The 27,804-nt window shown below is 36.3% G+C and overlaps 1 protein-coding gene across 3 annotated transcripts in view; it reads right to left on the reverse strand.

The window, feature by feature from the left end:
- ADAMTSL1 (ADAMTS like 1) overlaps window positions 1-27,804 on the reverse strand; it is a 387,565-nt gene that overhangs the window by 324,635 nt on the left and 35,126 nt on the right. For all 3 annotated transcript variants that reach the window (XM_039870536.1, XM_039870472.1, XM_039870576.1), the window contains exon 3: window positions 11,946-11,991. In XM_039870536.1, coding sequence (XP_039726470.1) covers window positions 11,946-11,991 — 46 coding nt within the window. The remainder of the gene's footprint in view (window positions 1-11,945; window positions 11,992-27,804) is intronic.

The raw sequence follows: 27,804 nt of genomic DNA on the forward strand, positions 1-27,804 counted from the left end.
GTTATTTGCTAAATAAGTTAGTTTAGATCATTTATACACCCTCTTGCGTGTTGAAAAAATGAGCATGGGCTTTGGGTATTATATAAACCCAGCAGCATCACTCCTTAGCTGTGTCACCTAAAGTATTTCATCTCTTTAAATGTACAAATTTGTTTATCTGTAAAATCAGGGCAATACTCTTGTCAAGGTGGTTATAGGAATTAAATGAATTAGGCATTGAAAAGTAATTAGCACCATGCCTAGCACATGATAGATACCCCAAATTATACTAGTTCCTTTCTGATTCTAATATTCTGTAAGTCTATGACTTTGCCAAGATCCCTCTGAAGTGTGTGATCAGTGTTCTAGTCGTCTTTAATAGAGGTGGATTGTGGCACATAGAGGTTAAAGCTATTTGTTTAAGGTCATGGAGTTAGCTGAGAGATGGAGGGTATCTCAGCATTTCTCAGTCTAATAAGTCCTAAAACTCTGGGAAATGATAGAATCATCCTGATCCTCATCATCAGTTGAATTGATGAAGGATTTTTTTCCTTCAAAAATCTATCAAGCCAGTACTGTGCCATTAATGACAAGACACACACTTGCTAAAAGTCTAGCTGAACTGTTCTTCGAAGCTTCCATATAGCAATCAATCATGACAATTTTGAAGGAAACAGATTCTGGATTGACGACACAGGCATTCCTGCCCATACTAATAGCCTTAGGAAAGCAGTTGCTTTACACTAGCTATCAATCCACAGGAAAAGAACATAGCTGTTATGTGATGCAATTTGATTTCTTATTAGTCAGCATCACATGTGTGAACTGGAACATGTGACTCTTCAGTTCAGGAAGGCCAGCTCTTATCACTCAAAGGCCATTTACAAGTATTGCCAAAGTTCCCTCTGACACTCCCCATGGGATAATGCTGGCTTAGAAAAAAACCATAATCAATTTAGTGGGAAAAAATTCCTTATGGCCTTTTAGATAATACCAGAAAGATGCCAATGAGCAGAAGTCAATAATGTCAATGCATTTCCTTTTACATCTTCCTCAACAATTTGGAGTTCTTAATATTATCTTGAGCTACAGATAAGGGTAAAATTGTCCTTAGCTGGGGAATTTAGCTCTTCTCGAAGACCATCAATTACTGCCAAAGTAATGTGGAAGAAGGAACTAAACTTTATTAAGTGTCTCCCCTGTATTTACATTACTGCACTGATTCCTGTACAGCAGGGGTCCCCAACCCCTGGGCTGTAGACCGGTACTGGTCTGTGGCCTTTTAGGAACTGGGGCCACACAACAGGATGAGCGGCAGCCAGCAAGCAAAGCTTCATTTGTATTTGCAGCCGTTCCCCAGTGCTAGCATCACCACCTCGGCTCCTCAGATCATCAGGCATCAGATTCTCATAGGAGCACTGGTCCCTGGTACCAGGAAGGTTGGGGACTGCTGCTGTAAAGGAATACAGTAAAGTGAGCGTGACTCTTACTTCCACTTCATGATTGAGGAAACTGAGGCTATGAGAAGTTGGTGAGCTTGCCCAACCACAAAGAGAGTAAGTAGCAGAGCTCCCAACCTTGTGTTCTCTCCACGGAGTCATAATCATATCACACCACTCCCAGGGAGTAAAAAGTTGAGGCAGAGGATAAGAAATTGAGAACACATTAAGGAGAAAGGAAAAGTAGAGAGACTTAGGAGGGGTCCAATAAAGACATGTCAGAAAAAGCATTAAAACAGAAAAGAAATGTGTGCAGCAGTCTGAAGAAAGCCTAGGAGGGAAGAAAAGCAGAAGGGCCCAACCCACTGGGGAGGAACCGCCCCCCCGCCCCCCTCCAAACTTGGCTAGCTGCCTGGCAGCAAGCACTGCAGAGAGGTCTATATCCACCAGATCCACCAAGTGAAGGAATCTGTGAATCATTAAAAAAATGTTTATTTCTTTGTGCCACAAATGATAAAACAGTTAGTCATAAAATATGAGGGTTTTTTCCCCAGAGTATTGCTGCAAATATTTTCAACCATTATTCTGTATACTTAGTGTTTAACTATTGAAAAAGAAATACTGTATTTTGAACCAAAATCAACCTCCAGTTGTCTACATGGCATGCTGTGTACCTGCATTTAGAGATTAACTCATTTGCAAGATGGTCGAAGCTTGATTAGCATTAGCGCTGTTATAGGTGGAGAGGAACTCTGTCCTCAGAGAAACAGTAAAAGTTATGTATCATTTTTTACTACCTAAAAATTATTGTTCTTTGTTATCTGATTTCAGCATAGATATAAAAAACTTTGGCCCAAATCAGGGAAATTGGGATGTTTTTGAAAATGTGTTCCCTAAAGAACATCCTTTTGTTTCGGCAACAGCAATTCTTCTCAAAGCTGAAAGGGAAAAACACTCACGCAAACCACAAAGCCCTACAAGTAGTTAAGTTGCCATTCTACATTCGTTCTAGCTTTGTGGTAAGTTTGACTCATTATGGGGGATATTGATTGGTCCCCTGGGATTTGTTTCTGAGAATATACAGCAATTCTGACCAAGTATTTGTCTGGCCAAAGTACAGTCAAGCTTTATAGCTGCCAGAGATCTAACTGTTTAGCCTAAGGACTGGGCACTGTATAGATAGTCTGTTTTTCTATAATTCATCCAAAGGAAGGGGCATTACGAGCCTGCAGTTCTGCTGGGGGCGGGAGGCAGGGTAATCCGCCCCCCCGCCACACACACACACACTACCCCCAGAATACTTGCGACATGTTATTTTGGCAAAACAAGCAGAAGTTCCCCATAACGGCACACGTGTAAGACTGACCTTCAACAATTTTAAGTATTCTTATTTTTACTTTTTCAAAAATAGTGTATTCTCCTGGAAAGAGTACTTTGCCATAGAAAGGGGAAAATTAAAAGGGACTGAGGGAGGGCAGAACCAGAATTACTGAGTCAGGCATCAGACAGTGCTTTTTATATAATTTTTCATGCAATATTCAGAAAAATCCTGAGGAGTAGTATTTTTTTCCAATTTAAATAATAAACATTATTCAACGACTTTTGAAATACTTTGTCCCAACCTCATTTTAGGGAGTATTTTTTAAATTTATGCCAGTAATGGAATACATGTTCACTGTAAGAAATCTAAAACACTATAAAAGTATAGACAGAAAAAAGGAAAATCTCTCTTAAATCACTCGAAATCTCTCTCTCTCTACATTACATATATACATAATCACTGTGATCACTCTGGTGTGTGTCCTTCAAGACTTGTGATATGCCACAAAGCCAGACATATTTCAGTTTAGGGATTTAATTTTAAACTGACTGACATCATCTTAAGGCTTGCTTTCTTTTTCACACTTAATATGTCTCAGAAGAACTTTGGGTTATGCACACAGATCTCCCTTATTCTTTTTAATGATTGTGTAGCATTCCATGGTACGGACATACCGCTCTTTACTCAATCAGCCTTCCTTCATTTGTTTCCAATTTTTACTCTAAGATAAACACTGAATTAACAAAAACATTTTTTGTACATATACGAGAAGGATATTTTTTCAGGTAAGAAAGCTGAGAGAGGTTAATGAATGTTTTAAAGCACATAATTACTAAGAAGCAGCCCCAGGATTCAGAATAGCCGATGTTCTTTCTGCTATACAAGGTGGCTTTCAGTCCTCAGGATCACGATTGAAAATGAAGTGTGTCCTTTAAATTTCTCTCCCCTCCTCCCACACATACATCTTGATGGCCTCTCAGAGACTGCCCACATGTAAAATGTATGTGGGATCTAAAGGACCGGAGAGCCTGGGCCCAATTTTGTTACACAAATGAATGTATATCTAAGTGTAAATGAAGTCCTAATAAAGTTACTTGGAAAAGCTATGTCCTACCAGACTTTAAAATGAGAGTCCTTTCTTTCTCAGTAAAAATTAAAGTATGAGGAAAATTAATGTTTTTCAGCTAGATAGGTCAATGAGGAGGGAAGCATGGATGGACCTGGCAAGCAGCACATTTCTTTGGTCCACTGATGGAGAGCAGAGTCAGCCTCAGGGTAACCGCCAAGGATGCCCCGAGTACTCTCAGAAGGCTCCCTTTAGTCGGTGGGGGGCTTTGAACACCAAGAAGAAACCAACATCGTCCCCTCAGAATTTCTTTCCTACTTAAGAGACTTCCTACTTGAGGTGAAGAGATCCCTCTGACTTTTATGCATTTCAGTCTGAGACTGACTGGGTGTGAGCCTGGGAGAGAGAAATGCACAGAAGTGGGTAGTTAGAGCAGTCTCACTTTCTAGCAGCCTTCTGTCCTGCTTCCAAACAATGCCCATCACCCTTAGAGAGAGGCTAAGAATTCTCCTTAAAAAATAACTTTGGGGTCAAGTACACACTCTTCAACACAAATAAATACCTCTTTCTCCACAATGTACCTTATACTGCACCTCACAAAATGACCCACCAGGGCCTAAAATAAGTCAAGCTACTTCACGCTTCACCCTTCACACATGCTAACTGGAGCCTGTGTCACAGAGGGAATTTCCTGACCACCCCACATACGGCAGCCTCACCTGTGTCACTCTCTATCCCATTACCTGCTTTATTTCTGTCATAATCTTTCACTATCTGAAATTGTCAGACTTTTCTTTATTTGCCTTCTTCAACCAGGACCTTCTCTTTCACTGTCACGATTTCATCCCAGTCTTTAGAAAAAGTGCCTGGTACATATTAGGTCACAGTAGAAACTGTTGAATTTATTCCGTTTTCATTTTTTATAACACTCTCTCTCATTGTAGCCTGGAAAAAATTTCTATCATCTTGAAAGGCTTAGCCCAAAAGTCACCTTATTTAGCATGTCATTCATTCATTCATCATATGTGTTGAATGCTTACTATGTGATTGAGGTTACCAAACTTCCTCTGTTCACAGCTCCTTTAATATCCTAGTAATTTTTCTTATGGCACCCCCTAGGTCTTGCAGTTCCATTTTTCAAGTAGTTGGGTCCAAAGAACTTAATGGTTACTTGTGTCCTAATGACATAGCAGCAATTTGAAAAAAAAAAAAATAACTTGAAAGAAAAATAACATTTTATTTATTCATAAATAACCACGTTTACTTACTAATAGCATGCGTGGACCTGTTGGGCCCTGCATAACTTCTGAAAGTCTGAAATCAAACTAGATAATGCCATCCTCACTTCTTGTCTCATATTTATTTTCTCAGTACTCACTTTTTATTAAAGCAAACTCAACTTCATAAAGATGTCACGGAAAGAAATATAGCATGATCTAGGTATTCGCAGTGTCCAAGAAACTCAAGGATTGTGATGTTTCCCTTGAGTATTTAAATAACCCACAGCAGCCCTGTGAGTTTGTTGGGTCCCTTGGTACATGGTTTCAGAAGCATGGCGTTAGATACTTCGTCTTATGCACTGAGTGTATGATGGTGAAAAAAAATCAGACATGGTCCTTCTGTAACTTCCTAGTACTTTGTGCTCAACTCCACAGTGTTTACAAAATTTTAATTGATCATGTGTTGTGCGTGTCTTTTCTACTAGATTCTGATTTCTCTGAGGACTGGTACCCTGTCTTTTTATTGGTAACAGCAGCTCCTAACATCCCTAAGGTAGAATCAGGGTGGAGTGCTCAATAAATGTTGGTTAAATACTAAAAATTAAACAAGAGAATGAATAAGTGAACAAGTGAACAAATGAATGGCACTGACAAGTAGCAGGATGTCTTATTTTCACTAGAATATGGACTCACTAGAAAAGGACTTCATTATGGGAAGTTAACGTCCTTCCTATCTTAGATGTGCCACTTGGCTGGAAAATGGCCCAGCATGTCGGCTCACTGAATTCTGCAGTTGTTATTATTTACTACAGCATCTGTCTAGACCCCAGGGGTATTTCACTGGTCTGAATGTTGTTTCAGCAGTTTTTTTTTCCCCCAAATTCTGACCATGGAAGGCCTGTAGCAGAATGTTCATTCCTTCCATGTGTGACTATTTGACTCTTGATATAAAGCATGTGTCCCCTGACTTTATGCTATACAAAGGCCCAATGAGAAAAATGGATAGAAGGGTCAAATGAGGATTTACCTATAGCAACCATTAATAACCATGTGAAGGGCTCTATGAATAACATGAACCTCTGCAACCTCGATGATGAGAATTACTGGTTAAAACAGATGGTCAAGGTCTGCAGCAAGATCGGGAACTTCCTTCTATGGGGACTTTGCTTCTACTGTCCACATTGTCTCCCTTTGCTCTGACTATTGCTGGCTGTAAATCTTTTCACTAAGTATTGCCAGTCACTAAACCATCATAGATATCTTAAGTGGTCTGCATTCAGATCCAAATTCGGTATAGCCTAGACACAATACTGTGGAAGAATTACAGAATTTTAGAGCTGGAAGGTACCACTGAGATCATTCAGTTCAACCCTCTCATTATTTGGGTGGAGAAAGTGAGGGTCCCCAAAATTATAAACGTGCTCAGAATCATTCTGTACTCTCTGGCCACATAGCTGCTGCTTTTGTCTCTTGCTGGAATGCTGCACATAAGACATTCCATAGTAGCAATGCTGGAGACCATAAAAGTGAATTGTATCAAACTGAGGATGAACCAAGGTGGCTTAGGAAAAGATATTCTACTTCTAAAACATATTTCAAATCTTCTTACAAGTGCCACTCTAGTCCAAGCAACTGTTAGTGCTCACCTGAACTTAAGAGCAACAGCCTCTTAACTGACATTTTTGCTTCTACTCCCTTCTTTCCCGCCTACCTCTAGAGTGACCCTGCAGCCAAACCTACCTTTTGTAACCATCAGTCCAACTCTTTCCTTCCCTCTGTAAAGTTCTCCAGTAGTTTCCCTTTGCACTTAAAACGTAACACTCTATAATGTCCTGCACGATCTAATTCCCGTCTACCTTCGGCTATATGTTTTCTTATCTTCCGATATTCTTCCTTTCGTACACTATCATCTTGATAGACTGGGCTATTCTTTGAATATTTCCTTCACAGTTCAGAGCCTTCACACTAACTAATCCTTCTATCTGAATTGCTCTTCCTCTGATATTCAGAGCTGGTTCCTTGTCATTTAAATGTCACTCTGCAGGTGGACTTCCCTGACCATCCAAACTGAAGTAGCTACCAATCACTTAATTCTCTGCAGAGCACTAATCGCTACTTGATATTTTTTCTTTTAAATAATTTGTTTACATTTTTTTTCTTTTTTGGTAATCTGGTTTCCTCCATTTGAATGAAAGAGGGAGAACTAAGTCCTTAGGCCTTCTTCACCAATGTTTCCCAGCACCAAAACAGCTCCTGTGCTCAATTATCTCTGGAGTGAATAAATGATGTTTTGTTTTCATGCGCTAAAAACATTTTTAGTTGTTTTAACTGTGCCTTAGAAGACAGAGATCCTTTGCCCGCTCACCTCCCTAGGAGTTCTAGAAGAAATATAAAAATGTGGCTTCCCAACCATAATCTTATCAGTTTTTGTTGTTGTTTTTCGTTTGTTTGTTTTTTACAACTGTAAAGAGTTGCAGTGGAGCAATAAAGTCTTAATAAGAATCTTGAAAGCACCATCAGCTACCACAGGCACCTTGGCCTATTATGCTGCTAATTGTGGTCACTGTCCCCTAAATCTCCAGTCTTGTAAAGATTAAGGATAGTGATCAAAACAACAGCTTATGAGTACGAGCACTGGGCTAAATATTTTGGAAGTCAATTTAAAATTCTCATTTAAGATCGAGGGGTTAAGATTAGAGATTTAATTTGAATAAACATGAAGATGTGACAAAGGAGACCTTTCTGAGGGGCCCCAGGGATCTCTGAGACCTAAATGACTCACTTGATTTGTTTGCTAGTTCACACCTGTTTTTCCCAACAGAATCTTTAGTCTTTCCTTCCAGAGATAGAGAGATAGAGCCTTGCAACTTCTGTAGGAAAAAAACAGGAACTGTAAAATGGGAAAAGTTGGATGAACTATGTCCTTAAGAATGAAAATAGTCTACTTGGACCAGCTAGAAATAGTATAAAAAGGTATCCTTGCTGTGATGACTACTATGCAAACATTATGAGAACCTTAACTTTCTTATATGGGTACGCTCTGTCTATAGAGTGATTAACAATAAAAATTTAAAAATATATAAACTAATTTTTCAGGCAAGCCAGAAAAATTGGGAAACTGAAGAGATATTTTCCCCTCCTTTGCCTTAGAGAACAAGAATCCAAAGAAATGTTGTATGTAGCAGCTCTACAAAGAATTTAAAAAGTGTGAATCTTTGGAAGTGAAGCAGTTCAGAAGAGCCCTAGGAAGCTGTCCAAGGATTAAGGAGTGACCCTGGAGGTTTAGATAACCAGAGACCCACGAGTTTTTCCACAACAAGTATCTAGAAGAGGAATATTTAACTAAATTTTTTTGAACTTCTTAGTTTGAAAAATTGGAATGTGATTATGAAAATATCCTTTCTTATGAGATTTTTTTTTTTTTTTTTTTTTTTTGGCAATGTTGCTTCTGTCATGGCCAACAGCCAGATTAAAAAAAAAAAAGCTTGAAATTATTTGAAGACTAGGTTCTCATAAAAAACTCAGTGTCATTTTGATTCCACAAGCCATAAAGAGTTGGCTCGTGAAATGCTATGGATTCTAAGTCATCTTAGGTCAGAGCCTTAGCTTGCATCTGTCCCTGAAAACACTCATAATGATGGTGAGAAAATTGTGGGCTTTTTCTGAAGAGCTTTAAGGAAAGGGTAGGTAGACATCTGCTCATGATGCTTTAGGCATTCATATACTTAAAGGAGTTTGGACTCTCTCCACTATTTTAAAACCTGGAAAGAAAAAAAAAAAGTAGAAGGTAAGGAGATTCTTTAATAATATTATGGTGTTTTTTTTTTTCTAAACTGATATATAGGATATTACAATAAAATGGATAGTAAAAAAAAATCAATGAGTCAAAGTACATTTCCACTGAAAAAATTTTTATAACATTTCTAAAACATATTTGGTGAATACTCTTTTTTAAAAATTAAAAAAAAGAAAAAGAAAAAATTTAAATCATTTCTCTGATTAAAAAAATAAATAAAAATTTAAAAGATAAAAAGCCCTATAGCTATTCGATCTTTTTCATCGGTCCACAGTTCAGTGAGGTGTGTGTGTAGTGAAGAAGGCAATTATATAAATTGTGTTATCTGGCACCTACTGCCCTAAATGAAAATAGAGAAATAAACTTGGCAAAATTTTCCATTGACAATTTACTCTTATTCCCAGTGCTCATGCCTTCTACTTCCTAAAACTCTCCCTGGTCAAGCATTTTAAAATATGTATTTTTCATTTGTTTTAGTCTCTTTCACCTCATCTGTATTCTGACCATGAGTCACTTCCGATGTTCATTTTCTCTATTACTGCTTCAGTGCAGATTGCCAGACTAAGTCCTCACACTCTGCTGACCATGTCAGATCAACCAAGCAAACCACACTCTGCTTTCTGTCAGATCAAGCTATCTAACCTCAGCCTAGCCCTCTTTGCTGCCCAACAATTCTTGTATGTTGCTTTGTTAGCTTCCACTCGATTTCCTCTGTGCCCATTCTAGCCTTTATGCTCACTTTCGCAAATCCAACTTACTTCCTTCACTTTCAGCAGACGACTTAGAAGACTTCTCTGCAGAGAAGCTTGAGCCTATTCTTTATTGGCCATCTCAAATTTTCTCTTCAGAAATCTTTCTATACCCTCATCTTTTCTTTCTCCATTTCTGTCTGTTTTCTAAGAATGTAGTAAGTATATGTCCTTTTTCTTTATCAAGATTCTCTTCTTGTCACCCACTATCTTCTTTGAGACCTATGGCATCAAATATATCTAGCCTCATCTCCACATAAGGTCTCTCTCTCTTTAAATCAACTCATCTCTCAAAAGTCTCTCATTGTAAACAAAGAACCCATATACCCTTCCATGACTCCACAAATGATATGCCTCTGTTAACACTTTATAAGAACAGCATATTTCCATTGATTCCATTTCCTTATGAATATATTTCTTTATCTACTGTGATTTCTACTTTGTTCCTACTACACTATAGAAACTACTCCCCCATGGGCATTTTTTCCTACCTTAACCTCTTGGCAACGTTTATCCTACTGAAGGTCTTCAGGGATCCTAGTTTGTTTCTTCTTCTACTTGTCTCATGGTGCCTTTGAGGGCTCACCTGCCACGATGTTCTCTTTCTATCTGCATATAGAAGTTCATGATGTTCCCTTCTCTCATCATCCTATACATCCTACTGAACACACTCCTGCCCAATCTTCAAATTCTATATTTCTTACTTTGTGTTCCTATGGCTTGAGCTCCAATCTCTTTCCTCAGATCAGACCCCTATTGCCTAGTTGACTGTACCACCTACAAGTCTGGCCTGCATGTCCAACTCAATTGTGTCTCTAAATCAAATATATTATTTTCTTCTCCAAAATCTCCTCCCAACTTTCTCACTTTTATAATGACATTTGCCATTCCAGAAGCCTGGGTACTCATTTAGCATCTGGCAAATATCTACTGTATGCTTACGATACGTAAGTCAACAGTTGTCAGCACGGGGGATGCAGGAGTGAATAAGGTGAATGAGGCTCCTAACCTCATGGAATTTACATTCTAGACTGGGAACACAGAAAACAAACAAATAATTAAATAGGATAAATTTTGGTAGAGGTAAGTGCTATAAGGAAAATAAAATGTGATTGATAGACTACTGTGAGGGATGGACAACCACAGATAAAATGGTCAAGAAAACCTGTTTGAGGACATGGCATCTGAGTTGAGACTGGAATAAGGAAAATGATCATCATGTAAATATTGAAGAAAGAGCTTCTCTAACAGTAGGATTGGTTGCTCCGTGAGAGCTCTGAATTTGTACATGTCTGTTTTCTTTATTCCTACTTTAACTCATCGCTCTAATTTGAATGGCTTAAGTCTTACAATGACCTTAATTTTCATCTCTCTTGTATCTGTTTCCTCCTGGTTAAACAAACGCTCATTACTTCTTGCTCCCCATCTAGTTCCTGTTCCAGTACATCCCTCACATCATTATGGAATTAAACTTCCTAAAGTGAAACTATAATATCATACTCATGCTCCAAAACGTCTAGTGAACACCCCCCCCCCATTATTCATTTAACTAATATAAACTTGAGAGTGTAACATTCAAATCTGTTCATGGTGTAACCTCAAAATATCTTCTAATTCTTCTCTTCTATACCGCTAAGCACAATCCTACCCAAATTAGTGTTCAGAGCATACCTTAAACATTCTTGCTTCCAAAGTTGCCCCTTATGTCTCCTCCACTTGGAATGGATGTCACCCCTTCTCACCCAATCAGGGCAGGTCGCAGCCCTCCCAGATCTCTTAACCCTATCTCAAATCACCTTTTCCTTAAAGACCCTTCCAATTTCTGTTTTTAACCTATAAATAATTTTATCCCTTTCTTACAGCATTTGTCATATTTTGACCTAGAATGTGGCTGAGTGCACGTCTATCTTCCCTCTTTACATCCCTTACTCTATCACAGATGTTTTAAGACCGTGACCACATGTTATTTATCTACTACTAGTTGGTATTGAATAGTGTTTGTTGAATGAATGAATGAATTTGTTAAACCTGAGTTTGATTACCTAACACTATTTCATGATACCCAAATGGGTTCCTTTTATCATTCCTCTTACTTGTTCTCAAGAGACTTAGATATAAAAAGTCAGAAGCAGAGAGGAAAGAGACAGTCCTTGTTTTGAAATAGTCAAGTTAGCTTCAATCTGGCAAAATTTGTAAAAGTTTATATCGAGGAACATTAAAAATGCTTATTTTTTAACGATGCATAATTTGTATAGAGTGATACAAATCACTCCGTGAAATGATGATTAATATCTGCACAGGATACATAAAACTGCTTAGCATTATTCAGTCCTTAAAAAAATACATTATCACAATCACAGAACTTCAGTACTTACCACGTTACTGCATGTTCTATATCGTATATTTCTTCCCTCACAGCTCCTAGGTGATAAAAAGAAAATAAAAACACCCCATTAGTACCTACAAAAGACTCTATATTTGAACTATTTTCTTGTGAAAAGAATTCTCTCTTAAGACTCATATAAGAGTCTCTCTTTTTTTTCTGAGTGTGTTCTTAGAGGAGTTACTATCAAATTGGGCAGAGTCTAAAAAGTTGTAAATTGATTTCTCCATGAAGGTTGAAACTAAGTATTCTTTTTGCTTTCAAAGTTGTCAAAAAAAGTACTTGTAGTTCTTATTTAACCAAATAAATATTAATGCAAGTTTTTCTGAAAGATATTAATATTAAATGAATCCTGTCTTAATTATTTCTGGTATAAAACTGAAGAGAGATTTCATGGAAAAAACTTAGTTCTTGAATATGATTAAAAGGGAGCTTAATATTCTACATATCTTATAAAATTACACATCTAAGGATTTAAAGTAATAATTCTTAAAGAATTATTTTTATTTTTAAAATACATGCTCATCACAGAGGGTTTAAAAAAGATTACCTAAAAGAAAAAAAAATCCCTCATAGTTGCCTCATCTAAAGATAATCACTTTTATTTTGATTTATTGATTTCCTTCCAGTGTGGAGGAAATCACATCACTTATACAATTTCGTAGTTTGTTTTTTTCCACTTAAATTTTCTGGAGGTATTTTCCCCACACTATTATACAATTTCAAAGACATCATTTTGAGAGCTACATAATATTTCATCAAGAATATTTCATCATAATATATCACCAAGAATGATATAATTCAAATAATCGCTCTTCTATTACTTGTCATTTAAGTAATTTCCAATTTGGGGTTTGATAAATGAGAGTGTAATGAAAGATATCCATGCATATGATTTATCAAAATTTCTATGTCTTTAGGACAGATAAATTTCTAGAAGAATTACTGGACTAAAGGGAGTGAACTCTTATGAGCTCTTGATAAAAAGTGCCAAATTACATTCCATAAAGGTTGTACCATGGGAGTTTTCACTTTACTAAAGTCTTGTAAACAATAACAATTTTTGATTAAATATGTACTGATGACACTTAAAAGAACAGGAGTACTATACTTTCTTCAAAATAAGTCACACTTTTAAAAAGGTAAATATATAATAAATTCTGAGAGAATAATTATACTATGGAATTCCAGGTACTTTTTAAAGTTTGTTGTATGTATTAATTTATCTTCTTAAGAACCCCGGGAGACAGAGTGCTGTCATTATACCCATTTTACAAATGAGAAAACTGAAGCTGAGGGAGGTTAAGTAACTTGCCAAAATCACACAACCATTAAGCAATAGAGCTGAGATTTGAACCTGGCCATCTGGCTTCAGCGCTCACACTCATAAACATGATGCTTTATTGCCTCTTAATTCACTTGTTTGTTCAACAAATATCCATTGTACTCCTATTATGTACTAGGCAATGCATTTACCTCTGGGAATACAAAGAAGAATGAATATGGCTTGGTTTTCACTACTGAGAAAATCGCTCATAAATATAATTCGGTGTAAGAAATGCTAGATAGTATTTGTGTTAGGTCTTGAGAATGTTCTTTAAAAAATGTCATCTGAAAGCACAATTACACAAAGGCTATTTTGAAGAGATCGAAAGGTCTCAGGCTTCAACACTTGACCATAACCAGACTGACTATACTAATATGCATTAACAGTAAGAAAGGACTGGCCAGGCATTAGAATCATAGAAAAGAGAAAAATGACAGAGATACATGGCTGTCAGTGCCAGCCCAGTAATGTCCCAGGTAAAGGCCCAATGAACTTCAAGTCCTCCAGGTCCCACTGGTAAGGCTGTTGCTATCACGATGTAGATGCCTTATGCTAACCTAGCTGATGCCAATGAAAATTCGGCTCATCCCAAGAATATCCCTGGTTATAATGCCACGTTGACCAAACAACTTGTTAAGGGTGATCTGTTTTCTCATAACTGTTAAGAGGCAGAGTGTGCTGGTCATGCTGATGAGGGAATTCTGGTCCATGTGATAGACAGTTCTATTTTTAGTTGTAAGTTAATAAACCGGCATTCTAGTTTGAAACATTCATCTCATGAGCCAAATCATTGTGAGTCTTCCTCCAAGACAAGAATCTGTTCTTGGTGTGATTGCTGAAAAATATCAGGTTTCTGAGTCTAAAAAGATGAGAGGCTCCAGTTGATGGTACATTTACAAGGTAATGAGTTACACAACCCAGAGGCTTTTGGTGGTATGCCATTTAGACATCAATGTTGCCAGAATGTGATATGTCTTTCAATTTTGAAATTACAAGTGTATATGTAACATAGTGTAGTGGTTAAAAGTATCTACTTTGAAACCAGAATCCTCTTTCTGGAATCCTGGCTTTATTCCTCAGTTTTTATGTGTCAGCTTTGCCATCTGTAAAATGGGACACTATTATTTATCTTCTGGGTTTGTGACAGAGATTAACTGAGTTAAAATTTATGAAGCACTTCCAACAGTGCCTAGAGCATAGTAAGCACTGTATAGATATTTGATAAATTAAGTGAATAATAGATGTAAAAATATAATAGATATATAAAAGGTTAGGAATATGTGGAGGATATTCTCAAGCAGTTTTGTTGGGTTGGGGTTTGGGGTTTATATGGGGGAATTGCAGGAGATAGGATAAATACCTTCTAAATTTGAATTTGGCAGTAGGCCAAGGGAACCCACTGAAGGTTTTAAAACAAGCTATAATGATGACTTCTTGATTTAAAAAAGTGAACTATGGTGTTAATCATTAAGACCTTAAAACCCTCTGTTTTTCATCTCCTTTTATTTTCTTTTCCTAACCATATCTCCCTAAAAGGAATGATGGAAACAACTGTGAATTAGGAGTTTGAAGATCTGTCTGGGTCACAGGCTTTGCTCTTCTCTCTGCGCAAGCTTCTTGTCCAATCAGGGTCTTAGCTTTTTCATCTGTCAAGTGAATATCAGAAGGGCAGTGCAGAAAGTTTTGATCACCAACTGAGATAATTTATAAAAGTTCTGTTCGCATGCCAAGGGGTTATTATAGAGATATTATTTACTAAAAACAAAAGAACCCCCCAAACCAAAAAAGCAGAAATATACCTGCATCAATAATTTAAATGAACCTTTCCCAGATATTTTAAATTATAAATACCTACACGTTTTAAAAGCATCTTTGATAATAGTAGATACAAGCCTATAATGTAAAAGATTGATTTAATTGCTTCGTATTAAGCAAAAACAGAACAAAACTGAAAAAACAAGCAAAGATAAATGCTGCAATTTCCAAAGAATGTCCTGTAATTGTCTAACATCTAATATTAATTTGCAAATAATTTAATTCTGCCCTGAATTAAGTCTTTCATTTTACTATATTGTATTACTTTTTTAGTTAGAGCTTATTTAGTGTAATTGACTGAAATATAATGCTTGAATTTGAAAAGATCCTCATTATTAAAGACATTAAAAATTGTGGATAAAAATAGTAATACTAGCCTGTCCTATGTATTGAGCATCTGCTATAGGTGTCTGGCCCAGTGTTAAGTTTTTGTGTGCGTTACTGATAACCTTTCAACAATTCTGCAGTTTTATTATTCCCACTAAATAGATGAGAAAACTGAGGCTAAGAAAGATTAGGAGGCATAATGTCATATACACAGAAAAAAAGAGAACTGGGAATTGCAACCCAGGTTTGTCTAACCCCGAAGCATATAAAACGGTAATAAAAATGAAGGAAGAAGATATGCTTAAGATGTGTAAAATACTAACATGAGATTAAATCTGGGAAGCTGAGCAGGGAGTTGGCCTGGGGTTAACTCTATTATTACTACATCAATATATCAACTGCTTCTCGATCCTGGTAAATCCACTTCTAGTAAGTAAAGGATACCTAGACACATTGTACTTTTGGAACATCTCCAGGAGAACCGTGCTCGTCAGTAAAATGTAATGTGAAAGAACTTGAGTGCAGAGAAGTTTATATTTTTTCAAAGTTCACATTCATTAAACCTGAGTATAAATTTTACTGAAGTAATGAAGAGACAATTCCACTGCAAGGATTTTAATTCTTGCCAAGTGTGAATTTCTTCATCCAATGCATTTATCTGGGCACAAAAGCCTCATCTGAGAATTAAGCAGTAAAATATATTTTCTTTTCCTTTTTTTTTTTTTTTTAATTGTTAATATAAAACAGCTGAATGGCTTCCTTCACATTTAAACAAAATAAAATTTGCCTCTGGGAATGAAAACAAACATTAGAAATTTTAGTCCAAAATGATTTCTGAGGAAAGTTACAGACCAGTGATAACAGAGGGTTTAAGTCAATGCATCCTCCAATGCAAACTCTAAACTAGTTGCGGGATTGTGTTTAGAGTTAAATATTGTACCAATTAAGGACTCTGAGACTGGATCAAGTATGAAGGAACAAAATATAAATAAAAACATATTCCAAACCAAATTTGGACAGAGTTCCTTATTTATTTCAGCGCTTTGTTCCTAGCCACTTATTAATTTTGACTAATTCCTTCTCTCAAAAATGGAAATCACCTCAATCACAAGGTATTATTTGAATTAGTCAGACTTTAATTCACTTATGATGAGATTATGATAGGCTTGAGGCATACTTTATTGATCTATCATTAACACATAATAAGCCATCCAAACTCTTTCAGTACCTAAAATCCTGATGTTATCTTAGTTTCAGTGATCATAATTTAACAGAGAAGAGATGAATTACCATGGAAAATTAAAAGCTCTCTTTCCAGGCTTTAGCAATTTGTTGGCTTTGTTCCTTCCCTGCTTATATAAATTAAGCCTTTAAAAGAGAAAGATGTATTTATCTTTCATTAGGAATAAAAAAAGTCTGGAAAACTACATCAGTTTTTACCTTAAAATTCTTATCTCTACACTAAGCAAATATTTTTCTGATGACATAACTAGACTCATCCTTGGTGTCAGTGAACAGTTTTAAGAAAATCTGGTAACTGTGTATTTAAAACTCCACAGTTCTTAACGACAACTGAGCTTGTATCGGGTTCATGAAGCTTTGCCTTTGATTTCCAAGAAGCAGACTGTAACTAAGTAAGAACAGGTTTCTGTATTTCTCTGAATACCTCCTACCTTTCAAATATGGACTCATGGGCAAAGAATTTTAAAATAGGACAGTCCTTCTGCACATATCTCTCTCTTTCAGTCATCCAAAATGAAACTATGAGCTCTTTACAAGAGAACAGACAGAAAACCATGTCAGCAATTTAAGCCAGAAGGACCCTGGGTCCTTTAGCCTGTGGGTCCTAATGACCATGCATTAGACAAGACAAGCAGATTTACAGCCATAGCCAGGATTTCACGTAGGACTGGAGCACTGTTTTCCTCCCTCTTGTTCTCACTTAACGTGAACAACAATAGGACTCACTGGAGCTACCTAGCAGGAGGATGTTCCACAGGAGGCAAGTAAAGCATTTCTGGGCCATTTTACAAAGACCTCAAGAGGAACAGCAAATTCTGAAAACATCTGAGAGAACCAAGTGCAAATGCATTGTGGGGCTGCTTTTCATTTTCACAGACATGTTATTGTGAGACGTTCATTCAGGAACCAACACTTGATACCAATCAACTTTGCCATCAGAAAGGAAGTTACATGAACCACCGGACCTTGTGTATAAAGCTATCTGAGATGCTCACTGTACTCATCCATGGGACAAACTGGATGCTGAAAACCTAGGAGCAAGAACTGGAGTCCATGCATAACAGATGGTTAGTGGTGGCCTTGCCTTGCATATGGGGAAGAAAAAGGAGTTAAGTAATATGCCATCTCTGTGAGTTTCATAAGTCCATGTCCTCATCTTTCTCTTAGCTCTCTGTTTTACTCTTGTGCTTAAGTCATTTACTCTATGTTTAATATAGGTACTATTTAATTCTAATTTAGCATGTCTTTCACAAGAATCATATGAGCTTTGTTCATGTGGAAGCTTTATTCGTGTGGTGCTTGGTCCCAACAAGAGGAATCAATTTAGCACTGTCCCTTCTTCAAAAAGCATCCACATAGAAACAAAGGGTAGAATCGTAGTTACCAGGGGCTGGGAGGTGAGGGAATTGGCGAGATGTTTAAGGGTACAAACTTTCAACTATTACATAAATAAGTCCTGGAGATCTAATGCACAGCATAAGATTATAGACAACAAATACTGTATTATAAATTTCCAAGTTGCTAAGAAACTAGATCTTAATTGTTCCCACCACAAAAAAAAGAGAGAATTACGTGAGTGATAGAGGCATTCGTTAATATTGAAAGGGCAATCATACTGCAATATATAAATGTGTTGTGCCAGGTGGGTACTAGACTAATAGTGGGGATCACCTCATAAATTATATGTCTAACCACTGTGCTATACAACTGAAATTAATATAAAATAACATTGGATCTCATGTGTAATTGAAAAAAAAGTATCAAATCAGTAAGTTTTCCACCTTAAACTTACAGTATATGTAAATTATATCTCAGTAAAAAGTATCTCCAGCTAACCATGCTTATTTTGTATTTTCATTAGATACTATATCTCTGCATAATTGGAAATATTTTAGTATATACCCCTACTGAGTACTTTATTAACATTAACAGATTTAAAGTATTTTTAACCAACATTTAATAAGTGTATATTTACTCTGGAGAATGACTTTGTATCTCGCTTTCTCCTTCCTTCCCCTAACACAGCCATGTGTTCCCACACAACCACCTATCTCAAATAACAAAAAAAAAATTGCTTACAAGACTTTCCATAACAGTCAATGTCTAATCCAGTAACACTTGCCTATAAAAAAAAAACAAAAAACCACCTGATCTTAAACATTAAAAGATGTCTTGCCCTTCTTCATGGCTTCACAGTTTTTTCCTATTTGAGGTTAAATCACCATTAGATAAAGTCACCAAAATTCTAGGAATATTGCATCCATCTAGGAATACATACAAATACCACTGGAAAAGTATCTTTGATACAAGAAGGAGACAGAGGTCTTGGTGCTATGGGACCTTCAAATGCATACATTAAAAACAAAACAAAAACAAAAACCAAAACCGACCAAACAAAAAACACCTCCTCCCTTAAGCATTTAGTTGAAAGGTCCCTGAATCTCAAGTAGGATGCCCATTCGTTTCACACAGCCTCTTCTGCATATGATGCATCATGTGGCTCAAACAGATTAGTGCTAAGGGAGAGATTTATTTTTTTCTGGGTAGATAGATATACAAGCCAAACTATTATGACAACTTGATAAATGTAGCTTTTGAAAATGCTTTCTGTTGTAATAATACAACAAACAACAAGGAGGCATGCTGCCAGGCGTCATCCATCAGTAGGTGAGCTGCCTGGGAACAGATACAGCCCTGTTGTCACACTAGTTCTTCTCAATCTGCCAGAGGCTGTAACGTGGCCTAAGGAGCAACCCTCCACCCCTCCAAAAAAAAGTTGGCCTTAAAACTGCACTTTCAAAGTAATTTTAAACAGAATAGGAGGTAGCAGAGGCCAACATTAAAAAAACGGTGCCATAAGGAGGCCTTGACTTAAAAGTATGTTTTTGACACAGGTAACATATTTTTGTAACCTCAGTTTTATAATTCAACACCTCTGCTCTATACTAATCTCTCATTATAAAAACATTCTGAATGTCGTGCCAGCTTGGAGACCCTGATTTACGTACACACAGAGAGTTACTAGAACTCAATATGAAGACCAAATTCAATATAAGTAGAAATCATATAGATTTAGGGAAAACATTCTAAGATGACATCCTCTCTGGTTGTTTGATCTTCTCTTGACCACAGGTAAGAAAAGAAAGCTTCTCTGTACTTTCAAAAATTCTGTAGTATCAGCTAAGAGGCTACAGAGCTGTTAAATTAAAATTTAAACTCATGTGAATATACTGTAGATTAAATTTTGGAGTTTGTCCCGTGCATTTCAAATTGTTTTATTTGCTATCATGAGTGTTTGGTATGTTCTAAATTACAAATAGAAAACTCACTGCCAGTTGTTTTTTTTCCCCAAACAAGTATGATTTTATGTACCTCTGCCTGTTTTTTAAAGACAGGCATGCTACAACAAAGCATTAAGTTCTTACGAATACGGGCTGGGGTTATAAAAATGAGGAATATGCTCATGGAATTGAAAAAGAAAAAAGCAAGAACAATGACATTGTAAACCATCACGATCATGCCCAACTTGTAATGAAGCCAGAATCTGTGCCAAGCACACCGCTGAGATGATCCAATGAGTCAGTGTACAGTACACAGTCTGAAAGTGAAAACGGCCTCTGTGCGGGGCTTCTGGTGAACTAGTTTTTGTACAATGCTTTCTGATCGACAGCCACTTAACACACTTAGTGAGCATCCAATCTGAACCAGTACTAAGCAAAGCATTGTGAAAGATAAAAAATGACGACTTCCCTAACACCTATCTATGTCAAAATTTAGTTGAAAAAAATCCATGTGAGTCCAAAAAGAACATACAACAGCATAACACATGGTAGACAACTAATGGGAATGGTCTAGATACTAAATATAGAAGGAACTGGACAAAGGGATGGGTTGATGAGAGAGAAGTAACCTATGAAGACAATATCTTAGGTGGAATGTCCTATATGGGCAATGGGGAATTCAAGAAACAGCCTTCCCTCCCTTCTCCTGATTCTTAAAGTACTATAGTAGGTTCTTGGCCTTAACAGTCATTTAAATCCATTTGCCCAACATTGACTGGGTACCTACTATGTTCAAGGCAGGAGGATATAAAGAAAAGCAAGATAAAACCTGGGCCAGAGTGCTGATATTCTATGATATTCTAATGGGGGTCAGTGTCATATAAATAATTACGAGTGTCATATAAATAATACAAGCCAAACTAGTGATTAAAAGTAGTGTGAACAAAATGCCATACAAATATAGCAAAGTGAGACTAAGGCCCACTGCTTTAAATAATGGTTAGGATTTTGACAGGTGGATGTGGGCAGCGAGAGACATTGTAGGTAGAGGGTTCATCAGGAGAAGAGTGGGCAAGAGGCCAACATTTTAATGGACTAAGACACAGTCCTGTAGCTGCCTAGGACTCTTCGCTTTTAGAAAACTTTTTTTTCTTTTTTTTAAAGTTTATTTCACTCAGCATAAAGTGTGTGAATACAAAAAGGATGAGTTTTAAAATTCAGTTTGGGCCAAACTGTATAGATGCATCTTCATCACCCTTCTCATGCCATTTAATGTGGACAGCTATGTTTTCTTTTTAAATATTATTTTATTTTTCAATTGCAGAGCATTACCTGATTAACTCTACAAATGGCACACCCAAAGTGTGGAGTTTCAGGAGGCACCAGAGCCCTGCTGGGGCAAATCCTGCTCTCTGGGGACAGCCCCAGCACAGCAGTTCAAAAGCTGTGGTCATGGCCAGTCTTCACAGCCAGTCAGCCTGAGGGGCAACCCCTCCCGCTGATGTGCCAACAGTAATTTAGGCTCAACTACAACAGGAGGGCACACACAACCCACACAAGGGACACTCCTGGAGCACACAGCACCACTGAGACTGTGCCACTGGGCCCCACAGGACACCTACCATATAAGGCTACCCTGCCAAGACTGGGTAGGTACTAGAAAACATATTTTTGTTTCTTTATTTGCTTTTCTCTCCTGCAGTCTGTGTGTTTGATTTCTGAGACCTAGTACCTAGCAAAGTGTCTGGTGTACTGTTAGCATGCCACACGCATTTACTGAAAAAAGAAGGAAGGAAAGAAGGAAGAGAGGAAGGAAAGAAGGGAGGGAAAGAGGGAAGGGTCAAAGGAGGAAGGAAAGAGTAGAACAGAAGGAAATGCTATAAGAATAAATTTCAGGCCACAAAGAATTGTTGGACTCATATTTGCTCTAATTTTTGAACCCTGAAACTGGATTAAAATTTTTCTATAATAAACCAAAGATGAAAAGTTTAAAATGAAACTAAATAGCTACCAAAGAAAGAAACTTTGGCTCTTTTCTGTGAACATGTTTATTTTCACATATTTACTTAAAATTGTATTTGTCACTGCAATACATTTGGTCCCTCGGAAAGATGGCGAGTAGTGGAGGCCAGGGGGATTGCTGACTTTGGCTTGAGACCCACTAGCAGGAAGGACATGCACTTTATAATACATGTACACATACCAAAAGGTTTGCAAATGATCTTACATTTTGCTCAGTAGCCAAAAGAGGCAAAGAATGAGAATAAAAACAAATGTGTTTTAGCAATATCAAGTCCAACTTTTCCATCTTCCCCATGAGGAAAATGTATATTATAAAACTCTAGGACTCTCACAACCTCACCCCATACAACCCTGGAACTGGGAATTTATGAATTATTTTGGCTAGAGACAAAAGTTCTTCAATCTGCCCATATCATCCAGATGTCCGTTGCAAAATGGGAGCCTGGAGAATCTCATTTTTCTTGAAAATCATTCGTATTTAAAGAAAATTTGCTCTTCTTCCTATTTAGCAGCAGTGTGGGTTTTGATTGCATATGCGGAGGAGAAAGGCTCTCTCTTTTTCAGCTTTAGAGCTGAAGGGCACCTTAGACATTCGTTCAATATAAATATTTATTGAACACCTATTCTGTTCCAGGCATTGTCTGCTTGACGTCACAGATGAGCAAGCTAAATCCCAGAGAAACTACAACCCGGTCTAATGTCACATAGCTAGAAAATAAGGAGGCCAAGATTCAAAATTAGTACTTTGATAAAAAATAAAAGGGATCATCCACAAAATAGGATAAAGGTTCTCTCAGAGGCAATGAAACAGAGTTATGAGAGCTGAGTTTCTAAACATGTGACTCTCTCCCTGTAGAAAAGGATCTCTAACTTGACCTATCTCAAAGGACCTCTAATGTGTCCTATCTCAAAGCCCAGAGGTAGGGACTGGTTCTGCAGCTATTTGAGGATGTCATAGGGAGTTATGGGCTTCAACTGAGGATCACACTATTCTTCCTGCCTCTAGATAAAGCAGCCATCCCCTAATGTATGCAATTTTGGTATCCTCCTTTTCTTGTTCTTAGTATCTGTTGTCCCTTAAAAATAAACAGGTTTGTGGGCTCCACTGAAAACCAGTTAAATTAGAATCTCTGGGGGTGGAGCCTTGATGTCAATAATTTATTAAAAGCTCCCCAGATAATGTTAATGTCTATCCCTCATTAGAACTGCTGCTCTATTGGAGGAGATAATAGTGAAATGATGAGGTTTGTCTCCAGTTCTGTGGAGATTTAGAGGTTGGGATAAAGAAGAAAAGAAGAAATTTTTAATTTCAACCTCTTTTTTTTCCTCCTCCCTCCTCTCTTCTTCCCTCCCTCTAGCTTCCTGCCACATACCACCACCCACCCCACAATATCATCCATCCCAGTGGTTGAAACGAAACAAAAAAGTTAGGGTTAAACTCCCCTCTTCTTATACAAATTGGGCCCAAACAGAGGAAATAACAGAATGCAAGTACGATCAGGAAGCTATTCTTTTTTTAGGTGGAGAAGGGTAATGATAGATGCTGAATTGAAGGTGTAAAGTTAAACTCCACTCTGTAGATAAGAAATTTAATGAATGTGAGGAGAGGTGGATATCAAAGAATTTGCATAAACCACCCCAGTCATTAGGCATTGACTCAGTCATTCAGTAATAACTTGGAGGCTTAAAAGATCACATTTACAGGCTTAATAATAGAAAAAAATTCCAAAAATCCATTCGCCACTGTGGGCAAGGCTGATCTTGACTAATACTAGACGACTGGATAACTACTAATAAAAGTTATTTCCTTGGCTCACAGTAGTGCAGAGGCAATCAATCACTTTCCTTCCACACTGCAGACTGGATCACTTCATAGAATCGTGAGTGAGAAATTTAAACATAAAGACAATTTTTTTTTTTTAATCAGAAAATTCCTTCTTTTCTTCTTTATCCTAACTTCTAAATCTCCACAGAACTGGAGACAAACCTCATCATTTCACTATTTTCTTTTCCAATAGAACAGCAGTTCTAATGCTGGATATACATTAAAATTATTTGGAGAACTTTTAAAAAATTATTGACATCAAGGTTCCACCTTCAGAGATTCTATTTTAACTGCTTTTCAGTGGGGCTCACATATTGGTATTGTTTATTTTATAAAGCTCTCCAGATGATTCTAAAATACAGCTAGGAAAAAGAACCACTGTTACAGAATATTACCTATTTACAGAACCGGGGGAAATAATCTTAGTTCTTAAAATGTCTTGCAACTATAATCAGTAGAAACTCAATATAATCAATAGAAACTTAATAATTTGGTAAATTCCCAAGAGCAGGAGCTTGTCCTCTGGGTTTTTTATCCTTAATTATACTTAGCAACCTGCCTAATACATGTTTAATAAATATTTATTAAATGAATGAATAAAAATTGAGGAGATTCAATCTTGGAAGATTTTGTTTCTAAGAATTTATCTATTTTTTATAGGTTATGCAATTTGTTGGCATACAATTGTTATAATAGTTTTTTATGATCCTTCTAATTTCTGAAATGTCCACTGTAATGTCTCCTCCTACAGTTCTGATTTTATTTATTTGTATCTTTTTTTCCAGTATAGCCAAGCATCTGTTATTTTTTCCAAAAAACCCAGCTCTTAGTTTATTTTATTTAAAAAATTTATCTAATCTCTATTTGATTTATTTCTACCCTAATCTTTATTATTTCCTTCCTTCTGCTAACTGTAGGCTTAGTTTGTTTTTCTTTTTCTAGTTCAGACCAGTAACAAATAAGAAAATTGAAGCAATAAGCAAAAACTTCCCAACAAAGAAAGGCCACGACCTAATGGCTTCACCGATGAATCCTACTAAACATTCAAAAAACAATATCAATCCTTAAACTTTTTTTAAAAATGAGGAAACACTTGTAAACTACTTTTATGGGGATGGTATCATTCTGCTACTAAAGATAGACAAAGATACCAGAAGAAAATAAAATTATAGATCAATATCCCTAATAAACACAGATGCAGAAATATTCAATAAAATCTTAGCAAACTGAATTCAATGGACTATACAGCATGACAAAGTAGGATTTATTCCTGGGATGCAAGAATGATACAACATATGCAAATCAGTCAATATGATACACATTAGTAAAATGAAAAATAAACACATGATCTCAGAAAAAGCATTTGAAAAAAATTCAACAACCATTTATGATTGAAAAAAACCTTTTAAGAAAATAGGTATAAAAGGTACTTACCTCAACACATTAAAAGCCCGATATGAAAAGCCCACAGCTAACATCAAAATCAACAAGAACATTCCATTGTATGTATGTACCACAATTACTCGGCTATAAGAAAAGATGAAATACTGCCGTTTGTGGCAACGTAGATGGATCTTGAGAATATCATGCTAAGTGAAATAAGTCGGATGGAAAAAGTTGAGAGCCATGTGATTTCACTCCTATGTGAGATATAAAACTGAAAGCAACAAACAAACAAGACAAACAAACAAAAACTCATAGATGCAGACAACAGTATGGTGGTTACCAAAGGGAAAGGAGGTGGGGAGGTTTAAAAAAGTAAAGGGAATCAAATATATTGTGATGGAACAAGATTTGACTTTGGGTGGTGAACACATAATGCAATATACAGATGATGTATTATCGAATCGCACACTTGAAACCATATATATTATTATTAACCAATCTCATCCCAATCAATTTAAAAAAATTTTAATCAATAGGAAAAAACTGAAAACTTTTTCTCTAAGATCCCATATAAGCAAAGAGGGCTACTCTCACTATTTCCATTTAACATGCAGCAGGAGTCCTAGTCAGAGCAATCAGACAAGGAAAAAAAAAAAAAAAAAAAAAGAAAAGGTACTCAAATAAAAATAAAATGATCTCTGTAAATGACAATATATGCAGAACACCAATATAAAGACTCAATAAAATAAGTTAGAATAAATGAATTGAATAAAGTTGCAGAATACAAAATTAACATATAGAAATTGATAACATTTCCATATATTAACAACAAACTATCTGAAAAGGAAATTAAGAAAGCATTTCCATTTATAACTGCATCAAATAGAATAAAATACTCAGGAATAAACTTAACCAGTGAGATGAAAGACTTATACCCCGAAAACTATAAAATGTTGGTGAAGGAAATTAAAGAAGATACAAATAAATAGAAATATGTTCATGGATTAGAAGAATTAATATTGTTAAAAGTCCATACTCCTAAAGTGACCTACTGATTCATATGGAAGCCCAAACAGCCAAACCAATCCTGAGAATGAAGAATAAAGCTGGAAGCATTACACTTTCTGATTTTGAACTAAGTTACAAAGTTATAGTAACAAAACAGTATGGTATTGCATAAAAACAGACATATAGACCAGTGGAGCAGAATAGGGAGTCCAGAAATACATCTACACATGTAATGGTCAACTAATCTTTGACAAAGGTGCCAAGAACTCACAATGGAGAAAAGATAGTTTCTCCAATAAATAATGTCGGGAAAACAAAATATCCACATGCAGAAGAATAAAATTGGACCCTTATCTTACACCAAATAGAAAAATGAACTCAAAATGGATGAAAAATTAAATGTGAGACCACAAACTATAAAACTACTAGGAAAAGAAAAGGAAAAAGATTCTTGATATTGGTCTTGGCAATGATGTTTGGTCATGACACTAAAAGCACAGGCAGCAAGAACAAAAATAGGCAAAGGAAACAATCAACAGAGAGAAAAGACAACCTATGTAAGGAGAGAAAATATTTGCAAACCATATATATCTGATAAGGGCTTAATATCCAAAATATATAAGAAATTCTTATAACTCAATAGTAAAATAACAAATAACCCAATTAAAAAATAGTTAGGGACCTGAATAGATGTTTCCAAAAAGATGGCATATAAATGGTCAACAGGCACATGAAAAGGTGCTCGACATCACTAATCATCGGGCAAATGCAAATTAAAACCACAAGGATCTCAGCTCATACATGTTAGAATGGCTATTAGCAAAAAGACAAAAGATAAGTTTTGGTGAGGATGTAGAGAAAAGGGAACCCTGTTGGTAGAAACATAACTTGGTAAAGTTTTTATGAAAAATAGTATGGAGGTCCCCCCTCCAAAAAAAAATATTAAAAATATAACTATTATATGATCCACCAACCTCACTTCTGGGTGTGTGTGTATGTATGTATGTATGTATGTATGTGTGTGTGTGTGTGTGTGTGTATATATATATATATATATATATATATATATATATATATATATATATATATATAAAATCTGGATCTCAACAAGATATTTACACCCATGTGCACTGTAGCATTATTCATAATAACTAGGACAATGAAACAACCTAAATGTCCCTTGATGAATAAATGAATTAAAAAAATGTGTATATACACACACAGACAGACACACACACACACACAAAATGGAATATTATTTAGTCTCAACAAAGAAGGAAATCCTGTCATTTGTGACAACATAGAGGAACCTGGAGGATATTAGGCTAAGTGAAATAAGCCAGACACAAAAAATATAAACACTGCATGATCTCACTTATATGTGGAATCTAAAATAGTCAAACTCGTAGAAGCAGAGAGTAGAATGGTGGTTTGCCAAGGGCAGTGGAGAGGGAGGAAAGAGATGTTGGTCAAAGGGTACAAAGTTTCAGTTACAGAAGATGAATGAATGAGTTCTGGAGATCTAATACACAGCATGGCAACAATACTTAATAATATTATATACTTGAAATTTGCAAGGAGGACAGATATTAAATTAAATCTTCCCAACACACACACA

This window comes from Pteropus medius, unplaced genomic scaffold, assembly GCF_902729225.1.
Source record: "Pteropus medius unplaced genomic scaffold, Ma_sr-lr_union100, whole genome shotgun sequence".
Taxonomy (NCBI): Eukaryota; Metazoa; Chordata; class Mammalia; order Chiroptera; family Pteropodidae; genus Pteropus; species Pteropus medius.